Genomic DNA, 20,035 nt, shown 5'->3' with positions numbered 1-20,035 from the left:
TCAGTACAACTTCAGATCAGTAGTTCACCTCCAAAGCCAACACTAAGTGATAACGCAAGCATATCCGAATTGATTTAAGAATTTAAATTCCTCAGAAATTCAACTCTTTTGAAAATGTACACACTTGTCTTGTTGGATGAATTTTCAAAAGCATCTAAATAGCTTAGTAGGATATAAATAACTTTGGAGCTTACAAACGAAATCCAAGCACATTTTAATGTTCTTTGGGCAACTAGTCTTCTTTTGGCACTTTGGGAGGCTCATTCAGTTTCATTTATGAACATCAGAATGAAAGTGGTGCCAATTAGCATCTGTTTCAGAGTTATTTCAGGTCTTGCACTGGAACCACAGGTTTCAGTCTGCTGTGATTTCATTTAACATTTTTTAATTTTTTTACACTTCATTTCCTACAAGAAGTTTTTGTGGCAATCTACCAAAAGAACTATCTTGTTTTTAACCTCTTTTGCAATATTTTGGGGATTTTAGTTGTGCCAGAAGATGAAGGTATATCAAGAAAATTTTAAAAATAGAATTACCTTCATATTTTTTTATTTGAAAAAGCTCAGCAGAGTGTAAATTTTACAGTGGTTTTATGTGTTGCATATTCATATACTTTCTTCCGTTTCCGTTAACTGTGAGATGGGCTCCAATGGCACTTACCTCAACAGTTTCCATGCCATCATTATCAACATAGCAGAGTTAGCTTGTCATATTGCACATTCATCGTAATAACTCTTTTTAGAGGCATTTATGTGGATGTGCAGAGCTATTCATTCAATTACCCTGTGGACCAGGCAGAGATGGTCAAATTAATTACACTCTTATGAATATAGAAGATAAAGGGCCAAATCCAATTAAAGACCTCAGTGTCTATGAGCTCAGAATTACAATATGAACATTTTAAGTGATTTTTTTTTTTTTTTTTACCACAGAGGTACCAGGACCTGGGCTATGCATTGTGACTATGAAAAAAAGTGCAGTCATCTCAATCCAGGGGATTAACTGTGCTGAATACAGTCTGAGTCTCCATGCTTTCTGCATCTTAAAAAGCAGGTTAGGGCTGGAAGGAGAAGGCTTTTTGCAGCTCATACTCTATCCTGGAGATGTGTATTGGTAGTTATTTTTCAAAAAAGACTAAGTGAAGTTCCTTTGTATCTAAATCACACATAGGTTATTTTGCCTCCTATCTGTCTTTTTTTTTTTTAGTATTTGAGTATCACCCCAGAAGTAAGAGGCCGTGGTCTCGTTCCCTGTTATTGGAATTCACAGATCTTTATTTCCTTTATGCCTCTGGACTGGGTATATATTTTTACCTATGCCACTGAAACTGAGCTGTGGTACAGCTTGGGATGAAAAGGTAGAGGCATCAGAGCCCACTCCAGCATATCCCATCTGGGGACCCCATGCGACGATTTGCGGGCAGATTTGCATTTACTTGTCCTTTTGAATCCACCAGTCTTGCATCTCTGCCTTCAGGGGGAGAAGGAAGAGTTCCTTCCCTTCCCTGCTCCCGTTTCATCCACTTAATCCAAGTCATCCGTTCAATGCTTCCAAAATACAGCTTTTATTCAGTGGAAATTTGGAGTGTCCATGCAAAGTGAATGTTCCAGTCATTCAATGGAAATAATGGTAAAACTCCTGCTGACTTCAGAGGGAGCACAGAGAGGCTTTGTAAACGCACCAGTTATTGTTTCAGTAAAGGTCTTTATCTTTATGCACTTAGGTTTTTTCTAAGAATAGAACAAAAGCCAAAAAAAAAAAAATCATATGTATCTACAAGGAGAAATAAGGATTCTAATCAGTTTATAGACTCTAAGCATTATTTTATGCCTAATTAGTTTGTAATAGCATTTACAAATGTGAGGTTCTGGGTTTTTTTTCTGAAAATAAACTATTGATGAAAATGTCACAATTATTTTCAACAGGCTTTTGCTTCAGATATCCCACATGGGCATTCTATTATTTTGTGCTGGCTTTTATACAAATGCCCTGTAATTGTGTTTCACTTCCTCTGATTAAGCTGACAAGTAATTTGAATGGATATCACTTAGCACATTGATCTGAGGTGATGACAGGAATAGACTACAGCTTTGCTCTGTAAAAATAGAAGTAGCTGGTCCTTTGCTCTTGCATTCTTTTGAATGTCTTGTTGGAGTTTAAATAGTTTTTTTTTATTTTGTTTTGTTTGATTTCATCACTAATGCCTCGTGGTTGTGATGTGCTACAAAGGAACACGTGGACACAAAGAAGCCATCACTCAAAGAGACTGATTAATTACTGCAACGAGGACTGAGTTATTTTTGTTCCCAGGCCTTCCTCTATCTCCATTCATTCAGAACGGTGGCTGAAGTTACAGTATGTGTCAAATTAAATCTCAACACGCATTGTTTGCTTGCAGGTGGGGTTTTCACTGGAGATGTGCCAGACTGAAAAGCCTGCTGCCAGACACACGTCACTGCCCTCAAAAAGTTTGACACATGCACTAACCTGATATTGTGTAGGCTTCACGGTGCACTGCCAAGTAGGGCGTCAGAGCTGGAAAGCAGCAGTGGTTTCACTGGCTGCAAGAAACGTCAACCGACATCGTTTCAATTATTGTTTCGGAGTAGACTGTGATCGAAAGTTTTCAGACAAGTTTGGAAGATAAAGAGAAAACCAAAAAACAAACAAAAAACCCACTTGGGTGATTTGGAGGGAAGTGGGAAGATAAGGGAAAAGAAGGTAGCAATTAATTTGAAAAAGTACTTAATTATCTATTATAAATACAAATATTGCATTAGGATTGACTTTCAGCTGCATACATTGATGAAGACATTTATGACAGGAAATAAACAAGACCTTAATTCTTAATGGATCATCCAAGGAATATGAGGGTGATGCATTTAAAAAGAAAGAAATGCAGATGTAATACTTGATACACGTCTCATAAAGAGATCTATTAGATAGTGGCATATGCAACCAGCTAGTTGAAATCCTATTTTTCAATGATATTTGATAATCAAAGCACTGTAAGCGCAGTCAAGACAATCCTGTGCCTCCTACAGACAGGCAAGATTGGGGGTTTTGGACTCTAAGGCTGTATAATACCTATCTTTATGCCATTAACAACAATTCTGCATCTAAATAGAATGGCATATTTGGAACTTCAATATGTTCATTAGAAATGTCCCTTTAATACCTGTAAACATGAATTATTTTATGTACTTCCAATGCTCACGTCATTTGTCAGAGATGTCTGTTTGTTTAAAAAGATCCTTTCTGAAAAAAATGCATAAAGGTTCACACTACAGAAACCAACATTTTAGTCAAGTGGAGCCTTTTTCTTAAACACATAAACAAGCAAAAACGTCTTTGCTTGCAACCAAATAACGTTATGCAGTTCTCCTATTCCTTCAACAGGGAGACCTGAAAAATACTAAAAGGATGTTTTCAAGGGTTTTTGAGACATCTCAGGAAGTCTTGCATTTAATTCAGTGAATAACACTCATCCCTGTGACTCATAATGTAACCTTTCATCTAAAACCAACTGGGAAGATATTGGCTACAAGTGCTTTCTAGTGAATGAGACATAAAAACGAGGCCAGTGGTCATACCAGACATCAATATCACTTCCATTAAGAGTTCTAACAAGTATTTCCACTAATCAACAAAGATTTACTCAATAAATTTTTCTGACTTTAGATGCCTGAGGTATTGTTCACCACATGTTGTAAGATGTCCTAAACTTCTCTACCATTCCTCTTCTCTTAGTTCCCTAGTATTAAACTTTTTAACATATAGCATTTTAATATAAAATAGAAGGCTTTAAAAATAACTTTTTTCATTATTTAGTAATATTAATTGTGCTTATAATAATAGAATACACTTTTCTGATGTATTAAAGTGTATTTGTACAGTATTTGTATTTGTAAAGTGTTTGTATTAAAGTGAATGAGTGAATTTCAACACTTCTTATGTACATAGAGCTTTACTATGGGCTTCCATATCTGAAGGGAAAGAAAAAATGCGTAGTATCTCCTTTTCTTCCAGTTATTTTAGACTAAGAGAAGCCATCCAGAAGTGATCTAAAAGTAGATTGCAGTTTACAGCTGGAAAGCAGTTGGTGTTTAAATGAGGCGTTTGTAGTAGACCCTTTGCAAGTGGATGTCTGTGAAGAAATTAGAATAATTTGAAACTCTGGAGTAAACATTTCTGACCTTCTGAATGGAAACATCTGCAAGATTTCATTTAACTGATGAGTGGGGAGATTCTCAGCTGGTATAAATTAGCGTGGCTTCAGTGAAGGTGATGATTTTATAACCGTTTACACCATCCACATTTCTATCCTCTAAAATTCTGGGGCTTGTATGTATTTAAATGTAACAGCATCAATTTTGTGTGCTGACATCTTCTGAATAGAAATGTGCAGTTTATTTGATGAAAACCCTGATGTTTTCCTCTTTAAGTCCTCTAAGTAAGCTTTGCAGAGGAAGTGATGCTCTTTAACTAAAAGAAATATTCTGCAGATCGATATTCTAATACATCTTGTTACAAACAGAAAGGAATGAGAGGAGGCTTCAGAGACATCAGTTCTCGGGGTTATTAGGGCAGAATTCTGGGTTAGAAGTACACTTGAATGCTAACAGTTGTATCACCTGCATTTGCAGTGATGTACATCATATTACATACGTATTGGAGAGCTTTCTTGAGGACATATCAGAAAACCTGTCTCGGGTTATCAATCTTGGCTCCTCCAACTGCAAAAAAAATTTTTTTTACAATGACGGCTGTAGAATAGGTTGCCCAGAGAGGTGGTGGATGCCCCGTCTCTGGAAACATTCAAGGCCAGGTTGGACGAGGCTCTGAGCAACCTGATCTGGTTGAAGATGCCCCTGCTCCTTGCAGGGGGGTTGGACTGGATGGGCTTTGAAGGTCCCTTCCCACCCAAAACATTCTGTGATTCTATGATTTTTATGAACTATATTTCCTTGTTTTCCCCTATTACCAGCAAACCTCAGTTCCAAGTTAGGGTAATGTTGGCATATGTCTTAATCTGGCAAAGCTGAGTTTGGAGAAATCCAGCTATAACTGTTTTGTTGTTGTTGTTATTTTCTTGATTAGGTTGTGAAGCTTCTGTGACTAGCAACTCTCTGTCTCTTGCAATTGCACCTATAATTACAAAGATAAGAAACAGTTTTTACACAGCATTGTCCTAAGGCCATTGATAGTGATGACCAAAGTATTAAAGTGGTGTGTGTGTATGTTTGTATTTTAAGGGTTTTGAAGGGTGAAAATGAGCACGGAGAAAGAAGCAAGATTGTTAAGATCCAGTGCTGAATGTAAAATTTATAAAGTGTGAGTTTTTTTAGACAGTGAGAAGAAAGTGAATTATTTACAGGACTTCAAAATATCACAACCTGGAAGTACAGGAATGTTTTTTGGGAAGCTTGTAAAAAAAGGTGCCCTTACAATGCTAATTTTTTTTTAATTCTCTGGTAGAAAATAATCCAAAACACATATAATTTGTCCAAGATGCAGTCTCTAGCCTGATGCTTAGAGGGGCTGGACAACCTTTGTGGTTATTAGGAAGGGAGTTTATATCATGTAACTCAGTTGTTTAAGTAACTCTAGTACTGCAAGACCTTCTCCATTGTCAATGAAGAGCAGCAACCCCATGTGGCGATAAGTATCCCATATTAAAATAAATATGTAAGACAGATGGGTGCTTTAAAACTGCCTATCACTATATATTGAATATTGAAGGAGCTAAAATAACTAGATTTTATTCAGTATTTCTAGATGGTAAAATTAAATGAGATAGTCCTACCCTGAAAACTATCGCTGCTTTCTCAAATGGAAGTTTGTGCTACATTATTATCTGAATTTAATTAAATTTAATTAAATGACACAAATCTGAAATTGTGGCAGGATGTTTGCCTTGGGCAAGAACTTATAACAGATGCATTGCTTCCCCCTCCACTTCCAAAAAAAAAAAAAAAAAAGAACCAATGCATGTGTTTTACTATACCAAAAACCAATGAAATTTGTATGTTGCGCTGGTAACTTAGGAAAGTCCCACCAGTCGCCTTTTCTGCATTTTTGGTACATCAGTATGCTGTAAAATCCAGTCCTGGCTAGTAGCTAGAAGATAAGGGCTGTATCCTCACAATAGTGATCTTCAAAACTCGAGTTAAAAAATACACAGAAATAGAAATTAAAAAAAAAACAAAACAATCAAAACCCAACAAATTGCTCTCTTAATTCCCATGATTGAAAAAGTTCTCCATTTTAGGCAATGTCTAATATAATTATAAATATAAATTCTTCAGGCAGTTTTTTTTTAGGGAAGCTTAGATGCCAGTACGTGATTATGGGTAAATATCAATTAACAGTAGCAGCTGCCACTTGGGAACTAGTAAGATCAAGCCCTAATACTAACTGGTCTTTCAAATCAACTGCTGTCATTAATAATGTTTCTGAAAATCCTTAGTTATTGCTAAAAGACAAGAAGTTGTTACAACAGTGAATTATGCAAAATGGAGAAAAGCAATAGCCACAAATTAACCAAAATAAAATACTCCCCTACACAAAAGTTCTCCCTCTTCAGAGAAGACAGAAGAAACCACATATTGTTGATATTAAACACACCACTTAATTCATCAATTAACTGCATAAAAACACACATAAAATAGAAAAAAAAATCACCTTATTCAACATATTCCATTTTCATTTCTTTATTTCATTACTACTTAGTTTTAATAATGTACAGATCTAGATAGAACTTGCTTGGAAATGGGCCAAGGCCAAGATTTGTGCACCTCAGGTGCTGATATCATGTCCTGGTCATGGTTCATTTATATTTTATTGACTTTATTTACTATCTGGGATTGCAAGGATGTGGCTTACCCAGTTTTCTCTGTAGTTGTGATTATTTATCCTACAGCGGAATCAATTACACTCACTGTGATCTCGTCACAATTTTGTAAGGTAATTAAAAACTGCTGAAAGCAATTCTTTTGTTTTAGAAGAAGTTCTTGTCTGTAACATACATTTATGAGCAGGTTATTTAGTGAATGACATTCTAGAACTGAGTAGTATTGTGGAAGTACCATGAAAAAAGCCTGTAATTCAGTGTTTACTGCCATCGAGTATACATACTGGGGTCTTTCTGTCTTGTCCTTTCTCTGTGGTGACTGAACCTTTCTCATTTGGAACTGCATAAACAAAGGCCAAAAACTGGAGTAGAAAAAAAGATATCTAAGGAAACTTTTTTTTTCCCTCATTTATGCAAAATTCTCTTTTTTTTTTTTTTCCCTCAAGAAAAAAAAAATGAATGATTAAGAGGAAAAGGGAACATACAAATTTTCATTTCACATTAGGTCATTCTCTAGCAAGATTGAAGATGGAAAACAGGTGATTGCAGAGCCTCCAAAGTAGTTACTTAGAATAAATGATGAAAACCAAAATAATTTATAGGAATAAATATCAAGTGTGGATGAAATCACTGAGCTGAGTGGAACAGTAATTCATGTTCACACCATGCTCTTAAGAGACTTCTCACCATTCAATTTTTTTAAAAAAGTTTATTTATTCTAAGATGTCTTCTTGAGCTCATCCATAAGGGAAACACACAGGTTTTCTAAAATATGTTTTCCTGACCCATCTCCCTAGCGAATAGCCAGGATTTTCAACTTCCAGGTAAATTTAGTCTCTATTCACTTCTGCTGGGATATATAGTTTAGCCTTTTCCTGACCCAAAATTAGTTGTCTTAACCTGTCAGAACGAGACTATGTATTGGTCTGTTTAAACCTAGCTTTCTGCTTAAAAGCACTGATGCAGCTTATGTCTGCTGTTCAAAGTGTTTTCCCTCTTAGTACTAAGCTTCTCTTCATCACTTCTAAAAGGGCTATTGAACACTAGCATAGTTTTTAAAGAGTGATGTTGTTCCACATTTAAAATAAAATATTAGGACAGATATATTTTTAAGCAGCAATTTACGCCTTAATAAAACATTGTGATATTGAAGTTCTGAATAAACTGTAAATAATGAAACCATCTACCTAGGGGATGATGAAAATATAAAAGTATATCAAGGTTTGGTAGCTTTTGGATCAATAGACAATCTTTCCACCTGTCTCCTGGAGGCTAAATTACTCGATTAATGGCAGTGAGAATGTCTTGGACGTGTAACATGTAATATGTTACGAGACTGAGCTCTCCCAGGTATTTTGGCTTGTATCTAAAGCAGCAGAGAAGACAGAAGATCGTGTGAAAACAGTGGTCCCAAATTTTCTTACACAGTTTTAGGCTGTTATCGTTATTACTGGGAAATTGAAACATTGAGTTTCTAAATTATGCACTTGAGAGAAAATGGACAATAGTTCTCTCTAACATCCTTCATTTAATTGTCATACACATTGGGGTTTTGTATGTGACATCATACTGTAAGTCTGCCGTTGCTGCACTTTGTGTGTATTTCTTGGCATTCCATCCCCTTCTTTAGTAGGTTACTATTGTTGACCATGTTCGTCTGTCATTGATTATAATTTTATTTTAATAATATGCTTAAAATAGTGGGTTTGCATCTCACACAACTGCAAGTAATCGTATCTTTTCAATATAAGGATATTCATTACCATCATATCTAAGCCCTCTTTATAATAATAATTTGTGCAGTAGCAATTTTATTTGTTTTGTGTGCTGAAATTGCAGCTTTATTATTTCCATATTGGTGATATTTGGAATTAATCAAAACTAACAACACAGTTCGAGTCTGGAGCACCTTCTCCCACGGTTGACTGCATCTCATCCAACACATGCTATGTCTCTAGGCTGATTGGCCTGACTGCCCATGTCCTGATTCTGTGATATATTCTAGGGTAAGAAAAGAGTGTCCCATTATGTACCTCAGTACCTTTGCTGATCCAAAGAATTCTGTAATAAGCAAATTGTGGGATATAAATGTCCTTAATAGTTATGAAAAATAGTTTGGGAGATGTTTTATTTCACTCCAAGAGTATAAACCGCCAACAGCTCACAAAAAGAAGAAAAGGAGGGAGAGAAAAAGGTCTTTTTTCGAAAGGAAAAACAGTGCTATATCTTAGCAGAGATCATTACAGCAGACGCTGAAATTTCTTATCATCTTTAAGTGTTTTCTGTTATTATTTATTTCTCTTCCTGAGTAAATGAAGGTGAAGTTCCCTGTGTAAGTGCGTACCTTAATATTACGCAGTTTTAGCTGTGAAGCTTTTTAGACTTTGCTTAATGTAAGGAAGCCAATGATTGCTTTCTGTATTTGTTTTATCATCCAAGTGATATTGTTGGCAGCAGTTGGGGCATTTTCTAGAGTAAAAGGATAGTACCTAGATTTCCTCCACTAACTGGACATGGATATATTGAAAAACGACTGAACTTCTCATGCCAGGTGGCAATCAGACTTAAAAATGCTTGAAAAATATATTCAGGGAGCTGGATCTTATGTTGCGTGATCTGGGAGGGAGACTGCAGCCTTGGGGTAGGAGGGCACTGGAAGACCCATTCCTGACCTGGGGGACTCCACAGCCCCTGGTCAAGAGCCCATGGAAATCAGCTCATCCTGATCAACTGAGAATAAATCAAACAGGCAGGGAAAAGCTCCAAGGAAATTAGAATGGGAGTAACAAAAATTGAGAGAATTATTTGAAAATATCTTGGGTAAAACCAGTATGCAGATGCTGTTAATGGTCACTAGAAATCAGAGACCTGGTTAACATATTCTCCTGTAGTAAAGTTCTCTTTATTATTCCATGAATAGGTGTATTTCTATCCACAGGAACTCTGAATACCAGTACTTTGACATTCAAGGAATTTGATGCATTTCTCCTCCTTCTCCTTTTAACCCAATGCCAGTAGCAATTTTCACTTCCTTTTTATCCCATCTCCAAAGTATCTCGTCTTCCCTTTGCAGAAAAAGATTAACAGAGAAATGTTATAAGGCTTAATACCAAGCTTTATGGTTTTTTTTTTTCGGAAACAGAGGAAACCACTAAATTCCTTTCTATCCCTTCTAAGAATGAAGGCCAAAGATTTATCTCAAAGCAACATTAATATGAGTATTTAAGGACTTAAATAAATAAACTTTAATAAACTTGTATTTTCAGCACAGAGCAGATGGTGTTTGACAGACCTGCCTGAAGCTATGTAACATCACATGCCACGCTATTTATTTTGCAACAATGTGATTTACTAAACAAATTTCTCCTTCTTTGAAATCGGGCAGTGAAGAAGGGGTTTGGTATCCAGATTAAAAGGCAGTAGCCATTTTATAATGAGTGAAGGACACTCAGAATTCCCAGATAAGAAAAAATTGTGTGGAACATGAGAAGCATCTCTATGAGTTAATCCATATTCATATGTGTTATTAAAATATTGCCATTGAGAGGGCTTAACTGGATCTCTGTCCACTTGGTTTGGTTGTCTGTTTTCCAGCACAGACTGGTCCGTGCAAGTTAGCATCTCATGCATGGGCATGATTTGGGCAACTGCACAGAGCAGAGGCTTTTCAGTAAGCCATACAAATGAGGCTTTTCTCTGTTTTGGAGGGAGAAGGGGCTGGCCAGATGGATATTGACAGTTTGTGTTGTCCCGCCTAAGGGTCACAGAAGGGTTTCCAGTTGTCTTGTGTTTCACAATAGAATGTACCTTAAGGGCCGCTGTTTATGTAATTTAAAACTAGACTAAAAAAGTTACAGGATAAATTTGAGAGAGAGGCTTAGGGGAGGTGCTAGATGTAGGCTACCATGGGCCTACTTTCAGTGAGAGTTTCCTCCTGTGAGCAATACAGAACACACAAGTTAGGAACCTAAATTACAAACTTTTAAGTCAATTTCAAAATTTCTACTTTGTTCCAATGACTGTTTAGGGAATGTCAGGAGCCTTTGCTCCCAAACACTGCAGTTTATCAGGTGCCTGATTTATTCAGTGTCATTGTGTCCCATAGCTGACTACCCTGGAAGAAGTCCCAAGTTCCCACTCAGGACAATTTTCTGACCCCTTAAATGAATACCGAACATTAAGTGCTTGATGTTGCATGTCGGTAGTGAACACAAAATGCATCTGCCCTGCATGAGATCCGTGAAGAAGCGTTGTTAACTAGTTGTTTTGTTTGAGAGCTGCAAAATGCCATCCCGATGTAGCCTTAAGTGTCACAGTGTTTGATTTTTGATTATTCACATTGTGTTAGTATTCACTGCAATGCGCACAGTTTAGCAAATTATTCCCTGATTTTATGGGGAAGAAAAAAAAATTATCTTTGCCCCAGCGAAAAAAGTCTTAAAACATTTGGTGTAGTTAGGTATCTTTCTAAGCCAATGTGTTAAAGCTTAAACAATGAAAAGGAAGATAAGAATTTAAACAATATTACAGAGATAAAATTATTTGACTGGGAAAATAAAGCATCCCAGAACGCTAATGTCACCAAGGATACTGGGTTCAGCTGGTACACAGCACACAGCCAGAGTAATTTAAACTTTTCTTGGAATATAGCTTTGTAGTCTAAAAGACTGGGAACCTGGCTGAGACTAGCTCATCTGGGAGTCCCCGCTGCACCATTTCAACCGTTCAGAGAGGCTTCCTGTACCAAACTCATATCGGCCTCATTTTTTATTGTGAAATTCCAGCTTGAGAAAGTATAGATTGTGTGCACATATGACAGCTGCTGTCTTGCACAAAACACCAGGGATGGAATTCAGGATGTCAAAAAATAAAAGCATGTGCTGAAATTGCTTAGGCTAAAGAGCCATTGTTCGTTCTTTCTCTCTCTATTTTCTGATGTCAATTTGTATTATTAACTCCAGAATTTGTAATGGATTATTTTAAAAAAACCAATAGGTAAATTTATCTTTTTAATTCTGGTGTCACTTTATATTTTTATGTTTAAATTCCTAAATAAGAAAAGGGGATGGGTTTTACAGATACCTAACTGATCATAAATGCATTGGCCTCATGTCATAATTAGAATTATAGACAATAATAGAAAGCAGGCATTCCCTCGAATGAATGCTTAAAGCAAAAGACTCAAACGTAGTTCCACTTGCCAAGGTGGCCATGTAGAGCTGATAACAGTGCTGTACTTTTCAGAGATCATGATTGAAAGGGTCTATTTAATCCCCATCATAACCCAAAAGTGACTTCTCAATAATTCCCAGAAACGTGTGCTATTAGACTCAGCTGGAGATAGCAAATCGCTCTTAATCATATGCAAGGAGCAATTCTAAATAGGAGTATCTGAAAACAGCATTGGGAAGAAAAGAGTGCTGCCAGAAAGAATGGAAGATCAATTTGATTGTTGACGAAAAGCTATCAAACAGAGTGCAGTGGGGTAAGAGATGTGACGAATCTTTAAAGAAGTGGTTTTCTCTTAAGAGAAAGGTAATAGGGCTGCCAAAGTCACTTAATGTTTTTTTTTGTGCCATTGAACCTAAAAAAAATGTAATTTTTAATTCTTTATGAGCCACAAAAATCTTTTTAATCTTTGTGAGGATTTTTGCTTTGAGACTTCCTGCAGGAAAGTGTTTTAAGTGGAAGTCTTCTTTATACTGCACATAATGTCTGCCAATATGATTCCTGTTACAGGCGTAGGGACAATTTCCCTTCTGTCCTCAAGCTGTGTTGCTGCTTATTTTCATGTTTAACATTCCCAGTGCCTGGCAGGATGGAGATTAGAAACTCTTAATAATCGTTTTATAGTGAAAGGTCTTGCCAGATTTTTGGAGCATGGGCTATAATATATGCACATAATTTATTGGTGGAAAAGTTCTGAACTCTCCAGTGAGTCACCTTAATCTTTTTTCTTATCATTTTAGGATTGTTCTAAAATAATCTGCTGTGCCACCCACATGTAAACATGTTAAAAATATTACAGTGGAAATAACGTGATGGAAGCAAACAAAAAGTGATGCATAGATTTCCTTTTATAAATCTGTACCTTTTTTTTTTTTTTAAAGTGTGTATTTTCTGGAGTGTTTTTCTCTAACTCCAAAATTTCTTTTTTAACAGACTGGAAGGAAGGAGAAGGGGGACCCGCTCAACATTGCCATTGACAAGATGACCAAGAAAACACGAGACCTTCGAAGACAGGTAATCTATGATTTTTATAATGCTTCTTGACTTTCCAGAGAAGTTGTTGCTTTTCAACTTCAGGCTGGTTTTGCCACCTGTAGAGGTATAAAGAATTTGTGTCCTTATTTAGATATGCTACTACATTACACTTGACATTAAGCAAAGGACTAGTATTTCCTGTACCAAAAAAAAAAGGGACACTGAAACATATTCCAAGTGTAACCTCCAATGGTCTTACTATGTGGGAGTGTAGGCGGATTGGGCAGACCTTCACTGTCTTTGTAGCCCAGCAACCCCAGTCATAAAAACACTGGCATATGTGCTTATTTGTATTTATTTGAATACTCACATTGAAATAACAGGAATGATGAGCAGGATATGAAAAAAGTTTATATAAGCAGAATATTTTCAAAGAAAACTTCTAAGGTACAGTATTAAATAAAGATCCTGTGAAAACACGGAGAAGGCTAATAAATAACAGGTTGCCCAAAGAGGTGGTGGCTGCCCCATCCCTGGAAACATTCAAGGCCAGGTTGGACGGGGCTCTGAGCAACCTGATCTGGTTGGAGATGTCCCTGCTCCTTGCAGGGGGGTTGGACTGGATGGGCTTTGAAGGTCCCTTCCAACTCAAACTATGTTATGATTCTGTGAATAACCGTAAGGCATATTTTAAACTGTAAAAGTTGACTTTCTTGTATTACATTTATCATTGTAGATTATAAGACTGAAAGTTTTTTTCAAAGAGCTTGATATGGAAAAAAAAATGAAGGGAGATTGGAAAACAAAAGGCAGAAACCCTCTATAGGTTTCTCTTTACACTTTTAGAGTTAAGGCAGGAGGGATTGTCTCTTTTTCCGTCTTTTTGTCTCCCTTTGAGATAATCCTAATTCTGTATTTTCTGTAAAACAATTAAAAGAAAAAGACTACCTGGCCAATTAAAGGTTGCTCTCTGAACATGATCCAAAATCCACATATCTGCAAGACCAAGTAAGGGCTTTAATCAGATACCTATTTGCAACATGATAGTTGCAGAAAGAGTGGCCCCTACAGGCATTTTGAAATCTGCACTGCTAAAACTCAGCTCGTTTCATTGCTTCCTTAACTCTCAGCAAATGTGTTTGTCCCAGAGCCTCTTTCTCCAAATAATAAAAATGTTGCAGTGGACTTACAGACAATATGAATCATTCACTCTCCTGTAGAAAGCCCAGCATCACATCTGTTGCTTAGCTAATGACAGAAGAAAGATCTCCGCTGTTCTGACCTCCAAATTTGTGGGATCCTAGGTTCTGTGGTGGAGCTTGTACCATGTGTTGCCTCCCACCTCTGTTCTTATTGCATGAAGGAAGTAGCAGACTAACACATGAGTTGCTGTTCTGTGTGAGGCTCTCAGCAGTTGCCTGAATTACTCATCTCTAAAGCCAAATTTACTCTGAAACATGATATAAAAATGGCACCTTTCTTAATAAACTGTCTGCTTCTCATATATATTCAGCCCCGTGAGTGTTGAATTCAATCTCGGAAAGGTTGGAACTCTTGGAGATGAAGCTTTTAATATAGTTTCTGATATTTATGAAAGTTAATCACGTAGGTATAATGTTTATTAAATTTTGTCAGTTTGCTAGTAAACTAATCAAGATTAGATCATAATCATGCTAGGGTTTGCACAAGCAGGGAGGAAGATGGAGTCTCTGCTTTCAACAATGTGTATTCTGACTATAAATCATTATCCTTCAGAATCATAATCAATGTTCTGCTTCATCACATGTGTGATCAACAATATACATGTGTGTGTCTACCCAGACCTGCCTGTACACCCCCTGCTACATTTCAGAGTATGAGGATGTCACCGAGGGCTTAGTTTAGTGGCTGGGGAGCGGGGCTTGAAGGTTAAGAAGAAATGAACCCCAGTTGAGTTTGCAGTGTTACACTTTTTCAATATTTCTATTTTGGGCTAAATCATGAGAGAGAGAACCAGCTTTGAATACCATAATGCCTTTTTTTTTAATGAATCCATTTTAAAGCAGCCTTCCTTGTCAGATTTATGAAGCTTGATGTTACCACCATAAAACTGGAAAATCTACAAAATATGTTTTGGTAATGAAGAAGGTATATGTATTTCGTTTGGTAGTCAGGCTCCCTTGCAAGGCTTCAGTAGTCAGCCATCTAAGACTGATTTTTCTCTCTCTCCCGAGGTTATTTAGGTCTTTATTTCTGAGATTTTATTTGATTATCTGCAGAACATGCAGACATGTGAAATGATTGCGGTTGGGATACACGGTGCTAAAATTCCATCTCACAATTTACAGTCACATCAATATTTCCTATTCTGATGGAAGTACATATTTTATACTCATCATTTGAACTCTCCTGGGCATTGAAAAACTATTATGGAGACCTAATTTTATGTCTTAATATAAACCACCAGCAAGAACATCAACCTAAGTAAGACTGAACAAGTTCTTAGGAGCAGACAAATCTCACCAGCCCATGGCTTACTGCTGCTGTTTCTTACTTTATTTTGAACAATTTGGAAAAAGTGTAGAGTTCTGTGTCTGATAACAAGTTGTGCCAATTGGCAGGATATGGGGTCTTTTTTTCTCCCCTGGTATGCAAGTTTGTTGTAAAAAAAAAAAAAGTACAAAACCTAAAAGCTAAACAAAAGTACATTTCACTGTGTGGTACAGCAAGGTAGACCAGCAGCAGAGTCCTTCTTGATGCCAGTTTTGTTTGTTTGTTTTACCTCCATAGAGAAAAAAAAAAATTACTAACCCTATAGTTTGAATACTACAACTAATCATAAAGCAGCACGCACCCGCAGTGTTTCAAGTGTTACAACTCTGCAGTGACATTGAAATAAAGATAAGCAGGAAGGACACATCAAAGAATTTGGCCAACACACAAGCTGGATGCCTAGCGAGGACCAACATGGTCTGTAGATCATCTGGAGTTGTGTGAGCAGAGCACTAGCTGTTCTGCTGTCGCCGTCAGTGGTGGCCCACCTGTCAGTGCCGCTTCTTCCTGCCCCGCTGCCGTCGTCTCTCCGCCTTGTGTCCTGTTCCAGTTGATGGGTTGAGCTTGTTCAGTCTGTATTAGCCAGTCGGTTTCCCCACAGGGTATCATAACCAAAACCATTAGTCTTCTCTTAAAGAGTAGGGATCTGAACTGCTATTGATTTTAGCAGAGCAGCCTGTATGCATTATTCTATACAGTACACTCAAATCAAGTAATTCTTCATTTTTGTCCATTCAAGCTAGACTAATACTTCATGGAAGGAGAAGGAATGGTAAAGAAATAGGAAGATTTTTCACCAGTGATTCTCAGTTCATACTGGAAATGATGCTCTCATATAGCTCTTAAGGACATTTCATCCACCTCCTGCAGATTTAGGTTTCTGTCATTACTAAAGCAAGTTAGAAATGCATTATGAAATAAATGCTCAACAGAAAATTTTCTTTAAAACCAAAAACCATCAGAAATTATCCAGAAATTTAATTTTGAAAATTTAAAAAAAAAAAAAGCCTGATGATGTTGAAAAGTCACATATGGATTTTTTCAGTAGTTTCAAATTTTCATTTTTAAAATTAGTAGTTTATTTTAGCTTGGCATCTCAAAGATAAATATATACATACAAATACATATTGAAAATTAAAAACATATTTTCAGACTTGTCAAGAAAGTTTTCCATTGTTTTACAGCATTTTGATAATTTTGATAATTTTAGGTTTCATTACAAAGTAGGATAAAGCAAAAATTAAAAAGTACTGTATGTTTCTTAAAGTTGGATTTCTGGTGCTTCTTGCAGTTTTAGGCAGCAAAAAGTTTATTATAAAATATATTACTAGTAACGGTGAACTGGAAAGTCCAGAAATAACACCATTACCAGTTGCACTTTGATTAATACATTTTGTACTTTGAATGTTTAAACTCATGTCCTGGGCTTTTGTTTTAACGGAGTGAATGTCTAAGAGAAATTAATGCTACTTTTAGATATCTCAGTTTATGTGTGCAGTATCAAAAGGTGTATTTTGCCATCTGATTACGTTTTAGTGACCTCAGACTATATGTTGTTGTTCAGTTCAACCTGTTGGATAGGTACCATAAAAAGCAAAATAACATCAACATCCTATTAGTAGCTATACACAGTTAGTAGTTAGCATGATGGTTGTGAATATGGAAACCCATCAACATTTCTGGACTCAAAATACCTGTGCTTGTTCTCATGCTCTCCGATTTCCATATTTCTTCTCATTTTCTCACATCTATCCTGCTCCTGTCTGCTACTGCCTCTTCTGCTGTAGCTCTCTTGTTACTCCAGGCTGGTCCGTGAAATGCAGGAAGATGTGAGGATGGTTTTGGCACCTGCTCTGCCAACTGGCCAGCTGGTACCTGCGTGGTGGTCGGCCAGCTGCTACCCATGTTGGTACACTGGCCAGCCAGCTACTGACTTTACAGTACAAATTTCCCTCCACAGGACTCTAATTCGAGTCACTGTTCTCCTACACAGGCAATTTTTCATCAAACTTCAACTATTTAGCATCCTCAAGACCTTTTCTGCCTGTCAGATGGTTTTAAAACTGGCCAAAAGATTAAAATGTATTTGAGAAAAATGTCAGAGTTACTTTAATAAACCTTATTCCCCCAGAAAACCAATCTAGGAACAAAAGCCTTTGTGGTCAAGACTATGGCCCTGTTGTGGTTTTCTCTGTTATCTACAACAACACTCCAAATAATCAAATCATAGAATCATAGAATGGTTAGGGTTGGAAGGGACCTTCAAAGGTCATCTAGTCCAACCCCCCTGCAAGGAGCAGGGACATCCCTGACTAGATCTGGTTGCTCAGAGCCTCATCCAGCCTGGCCTTGAACGTTTCCAGGGATGGGGCCTCCACCACCTCTCTGGGCAACCTGTTCCAGTGTTCTATAACTCGCATCGTAAAAAATTTTTTCCTAATTTCTAATCTAAATCTACCCCCCTCTATTTTAAAACCATTACCTCTCGTCCTATCACAACAGGCCCTACTAAACAGCCTTTCCCCATCTTTCTTGTAGGCCCCCTTGAGGTACTGGAAGACCGCTATCAGGTCTCCCTGGAGCCTCCTCTTCTCCAGGCTGAACAGCCCCAACTCTCTCAGCCTGGCCTCATAGGAGAGGTGCTCCAGCCCTCTGGTCATCTTTGTGGCCCTCCTCTGGACCTTCTCCAACTTGTCCATGTTTTTCTTATGTTGGGGACTCCAGAGCTGGATGCAGTACTCCAGGTGGGGTCTCACGAGAGCAGAGTAGAGAGAATCACTTCCCTTGACCTACTGGCCACACCCCTCTTGATACAGCCCAGGATGTGGTTGGCCTTCTGGGCCACAAGGGCGCATTGCCAGCTCATGTTGAGCTTCTCGTCCACCAGCACTCCCAAGTCCTTTTCCTCAGGGCTGCTCTCGATCCATTCTCCACTCATCCTGTATTTGTGCCTGGGATTGCCACGACTCAAATTAGGCTACAAGTCAAGCTTATGAAAGTTTAAAGGTAGATAAAAAAAAACACCTTCTGTAATTTATTCATGCAAATTTGTAAAACAAAGATCTTGGAGTGAACTTTTGATCATACTCAGTTTTTCCCTACTTCACAGGTCTATGAAAGTACTTTCTTCAATATGGGTTACAACATTTTGAATTAGATAACAGGCTTTGTAATGTTCTTAGGCTTATTTGTCATATCTTTTCTTTCTAGCTCTTGAGATGCAGAGTATCTCCATTTGCTCTTTATGTCAGTCACTTCCACTTAGATTAAGTTGTATCACTACTGTTTATGAGTGCTATTTGTGGTAAAAAAAAAAAAAATTGTTTAACTCTTTGAAATCAGCCAAAAATTGACGTAGACTCTAGAGAGACTCCTAGAATAAGGAACATTAATATTAGCTCATGCAGTTAGACTAAAGGGACACCTAAAACTGAAAAAAAAAAATGTTCCGTTGGAACAGATTTTATCACAGCTACTTCATACACTGCAAATTATATTATGGATAGACACTCACATATTGTTTTCAGTCTGTGGACTGAAATCTCTCTCTCTTCAAGTATATGCATAGCTTGCTTCTTTACAGTATGTAAATGCTTTGGAGAAAATACAGGACCCCCTCCAAAAGAGGAAATTTTATCATCGTCATTTTGCAGCCAAGCTACTGTCTCATGTACAGACCAGATGACTTGTCAAATGCTGTAGGGAAGGCTAGTGGCACCTAGAAATTAAATCTTGCTGCCGTGAGTCATGATTTACTGACTTAAATTTTTTTTTTTGTTTATCCCCTCTCTCTTCTAAAATGCTCTACAAAGACAAGCAAGATTTATTGTCCAGTTTGCAGAAGAATAATCTGAAACGCAGAAAAATAAAGTTACTTCTGAAGGTGAAGCTGCCTCAATTTAGATATTCTGTGTTTTACCAGCTTGAAGAGGTACACAGCATCTACACATTAAGATATAAGCCCAAGGGAAAGTGTGAGTGCTCAGAAAGCAAAACAAAACTAAGATCTTCAGAAGAAAACACTGAACTCAGTTCTAATCAAACTTAACAGATATTAGATAACCAATTCCTTTCAGCTCCTTTCAGTACACCAAAAGAAATAAAAACTCATATTGAGGGGACGAGAGGAGAAAAAAAGAGAACCTTGAGAATTCACATCACACCAGCTGATGTCAAGTACGGAAATTGGGTGGTAATATAAGGAAGCTGGTTTTCTTCAATCTCCTCTATAGTCGATAGAGAGCTCACTTTCAGAGCATGGTTTGGGGTTTCAAGGACATATTTTGCAAAAAGCTCATCTTTCTTCTTATATATATATATATATATATATATATATGAACAAATGGCTTCCTAATTTAGGCACCCAAAAGATAGGAGCCTTAAGGTAGGTTTGTATGAAAAACCCTTTACTTTCACGCTATAGAGCCAGTCAACATTGCAGCAATA

At 37.2% G+C, this 20,035-nt stretch overlaps 1 protein-coding gene across 1 annotated transcript in view; it reads left to right on the top strand.

Moving 5' to 3' along the window:
* CTNNA2 (catenin alpha 2) overlaps positions 1-20,035 on the top strand; it is a 495,930-nt gene that overhangs the window by 359,476 nt on the left and 116,419 nt on the right. Inside the window, exon 8 of the mRNA XM_086747020.1 lies at positions 13,016-13,096. Within this exon, the coding sequence (XP_086603146.1) occupies positions 13,016-13,096 (81 nt within the window). The remainder of the gene's footprint in view (positions 1-13,015; positions 13,097-20,035) is intronic.

Source organism: Chlamydotis macqueenii, chromosome 4 (assembly GCF_036417535.1).
Source record: "Chlamydotis macqueenii isolate bChlMac1 chromosome 4, bChlMac1.mat, whole genome shotgun sequence".
In the NCBI taxonomy this organism is placed as follows: Eukaryota; Metazoa; Chordata; class Aves; order Otidiformes; family Otididae; genus Chlamydotis; species Chlamydotis macqueenii.
This window is presented reverse-complemented; position numbering and strand designations above follow the sequence as displayed.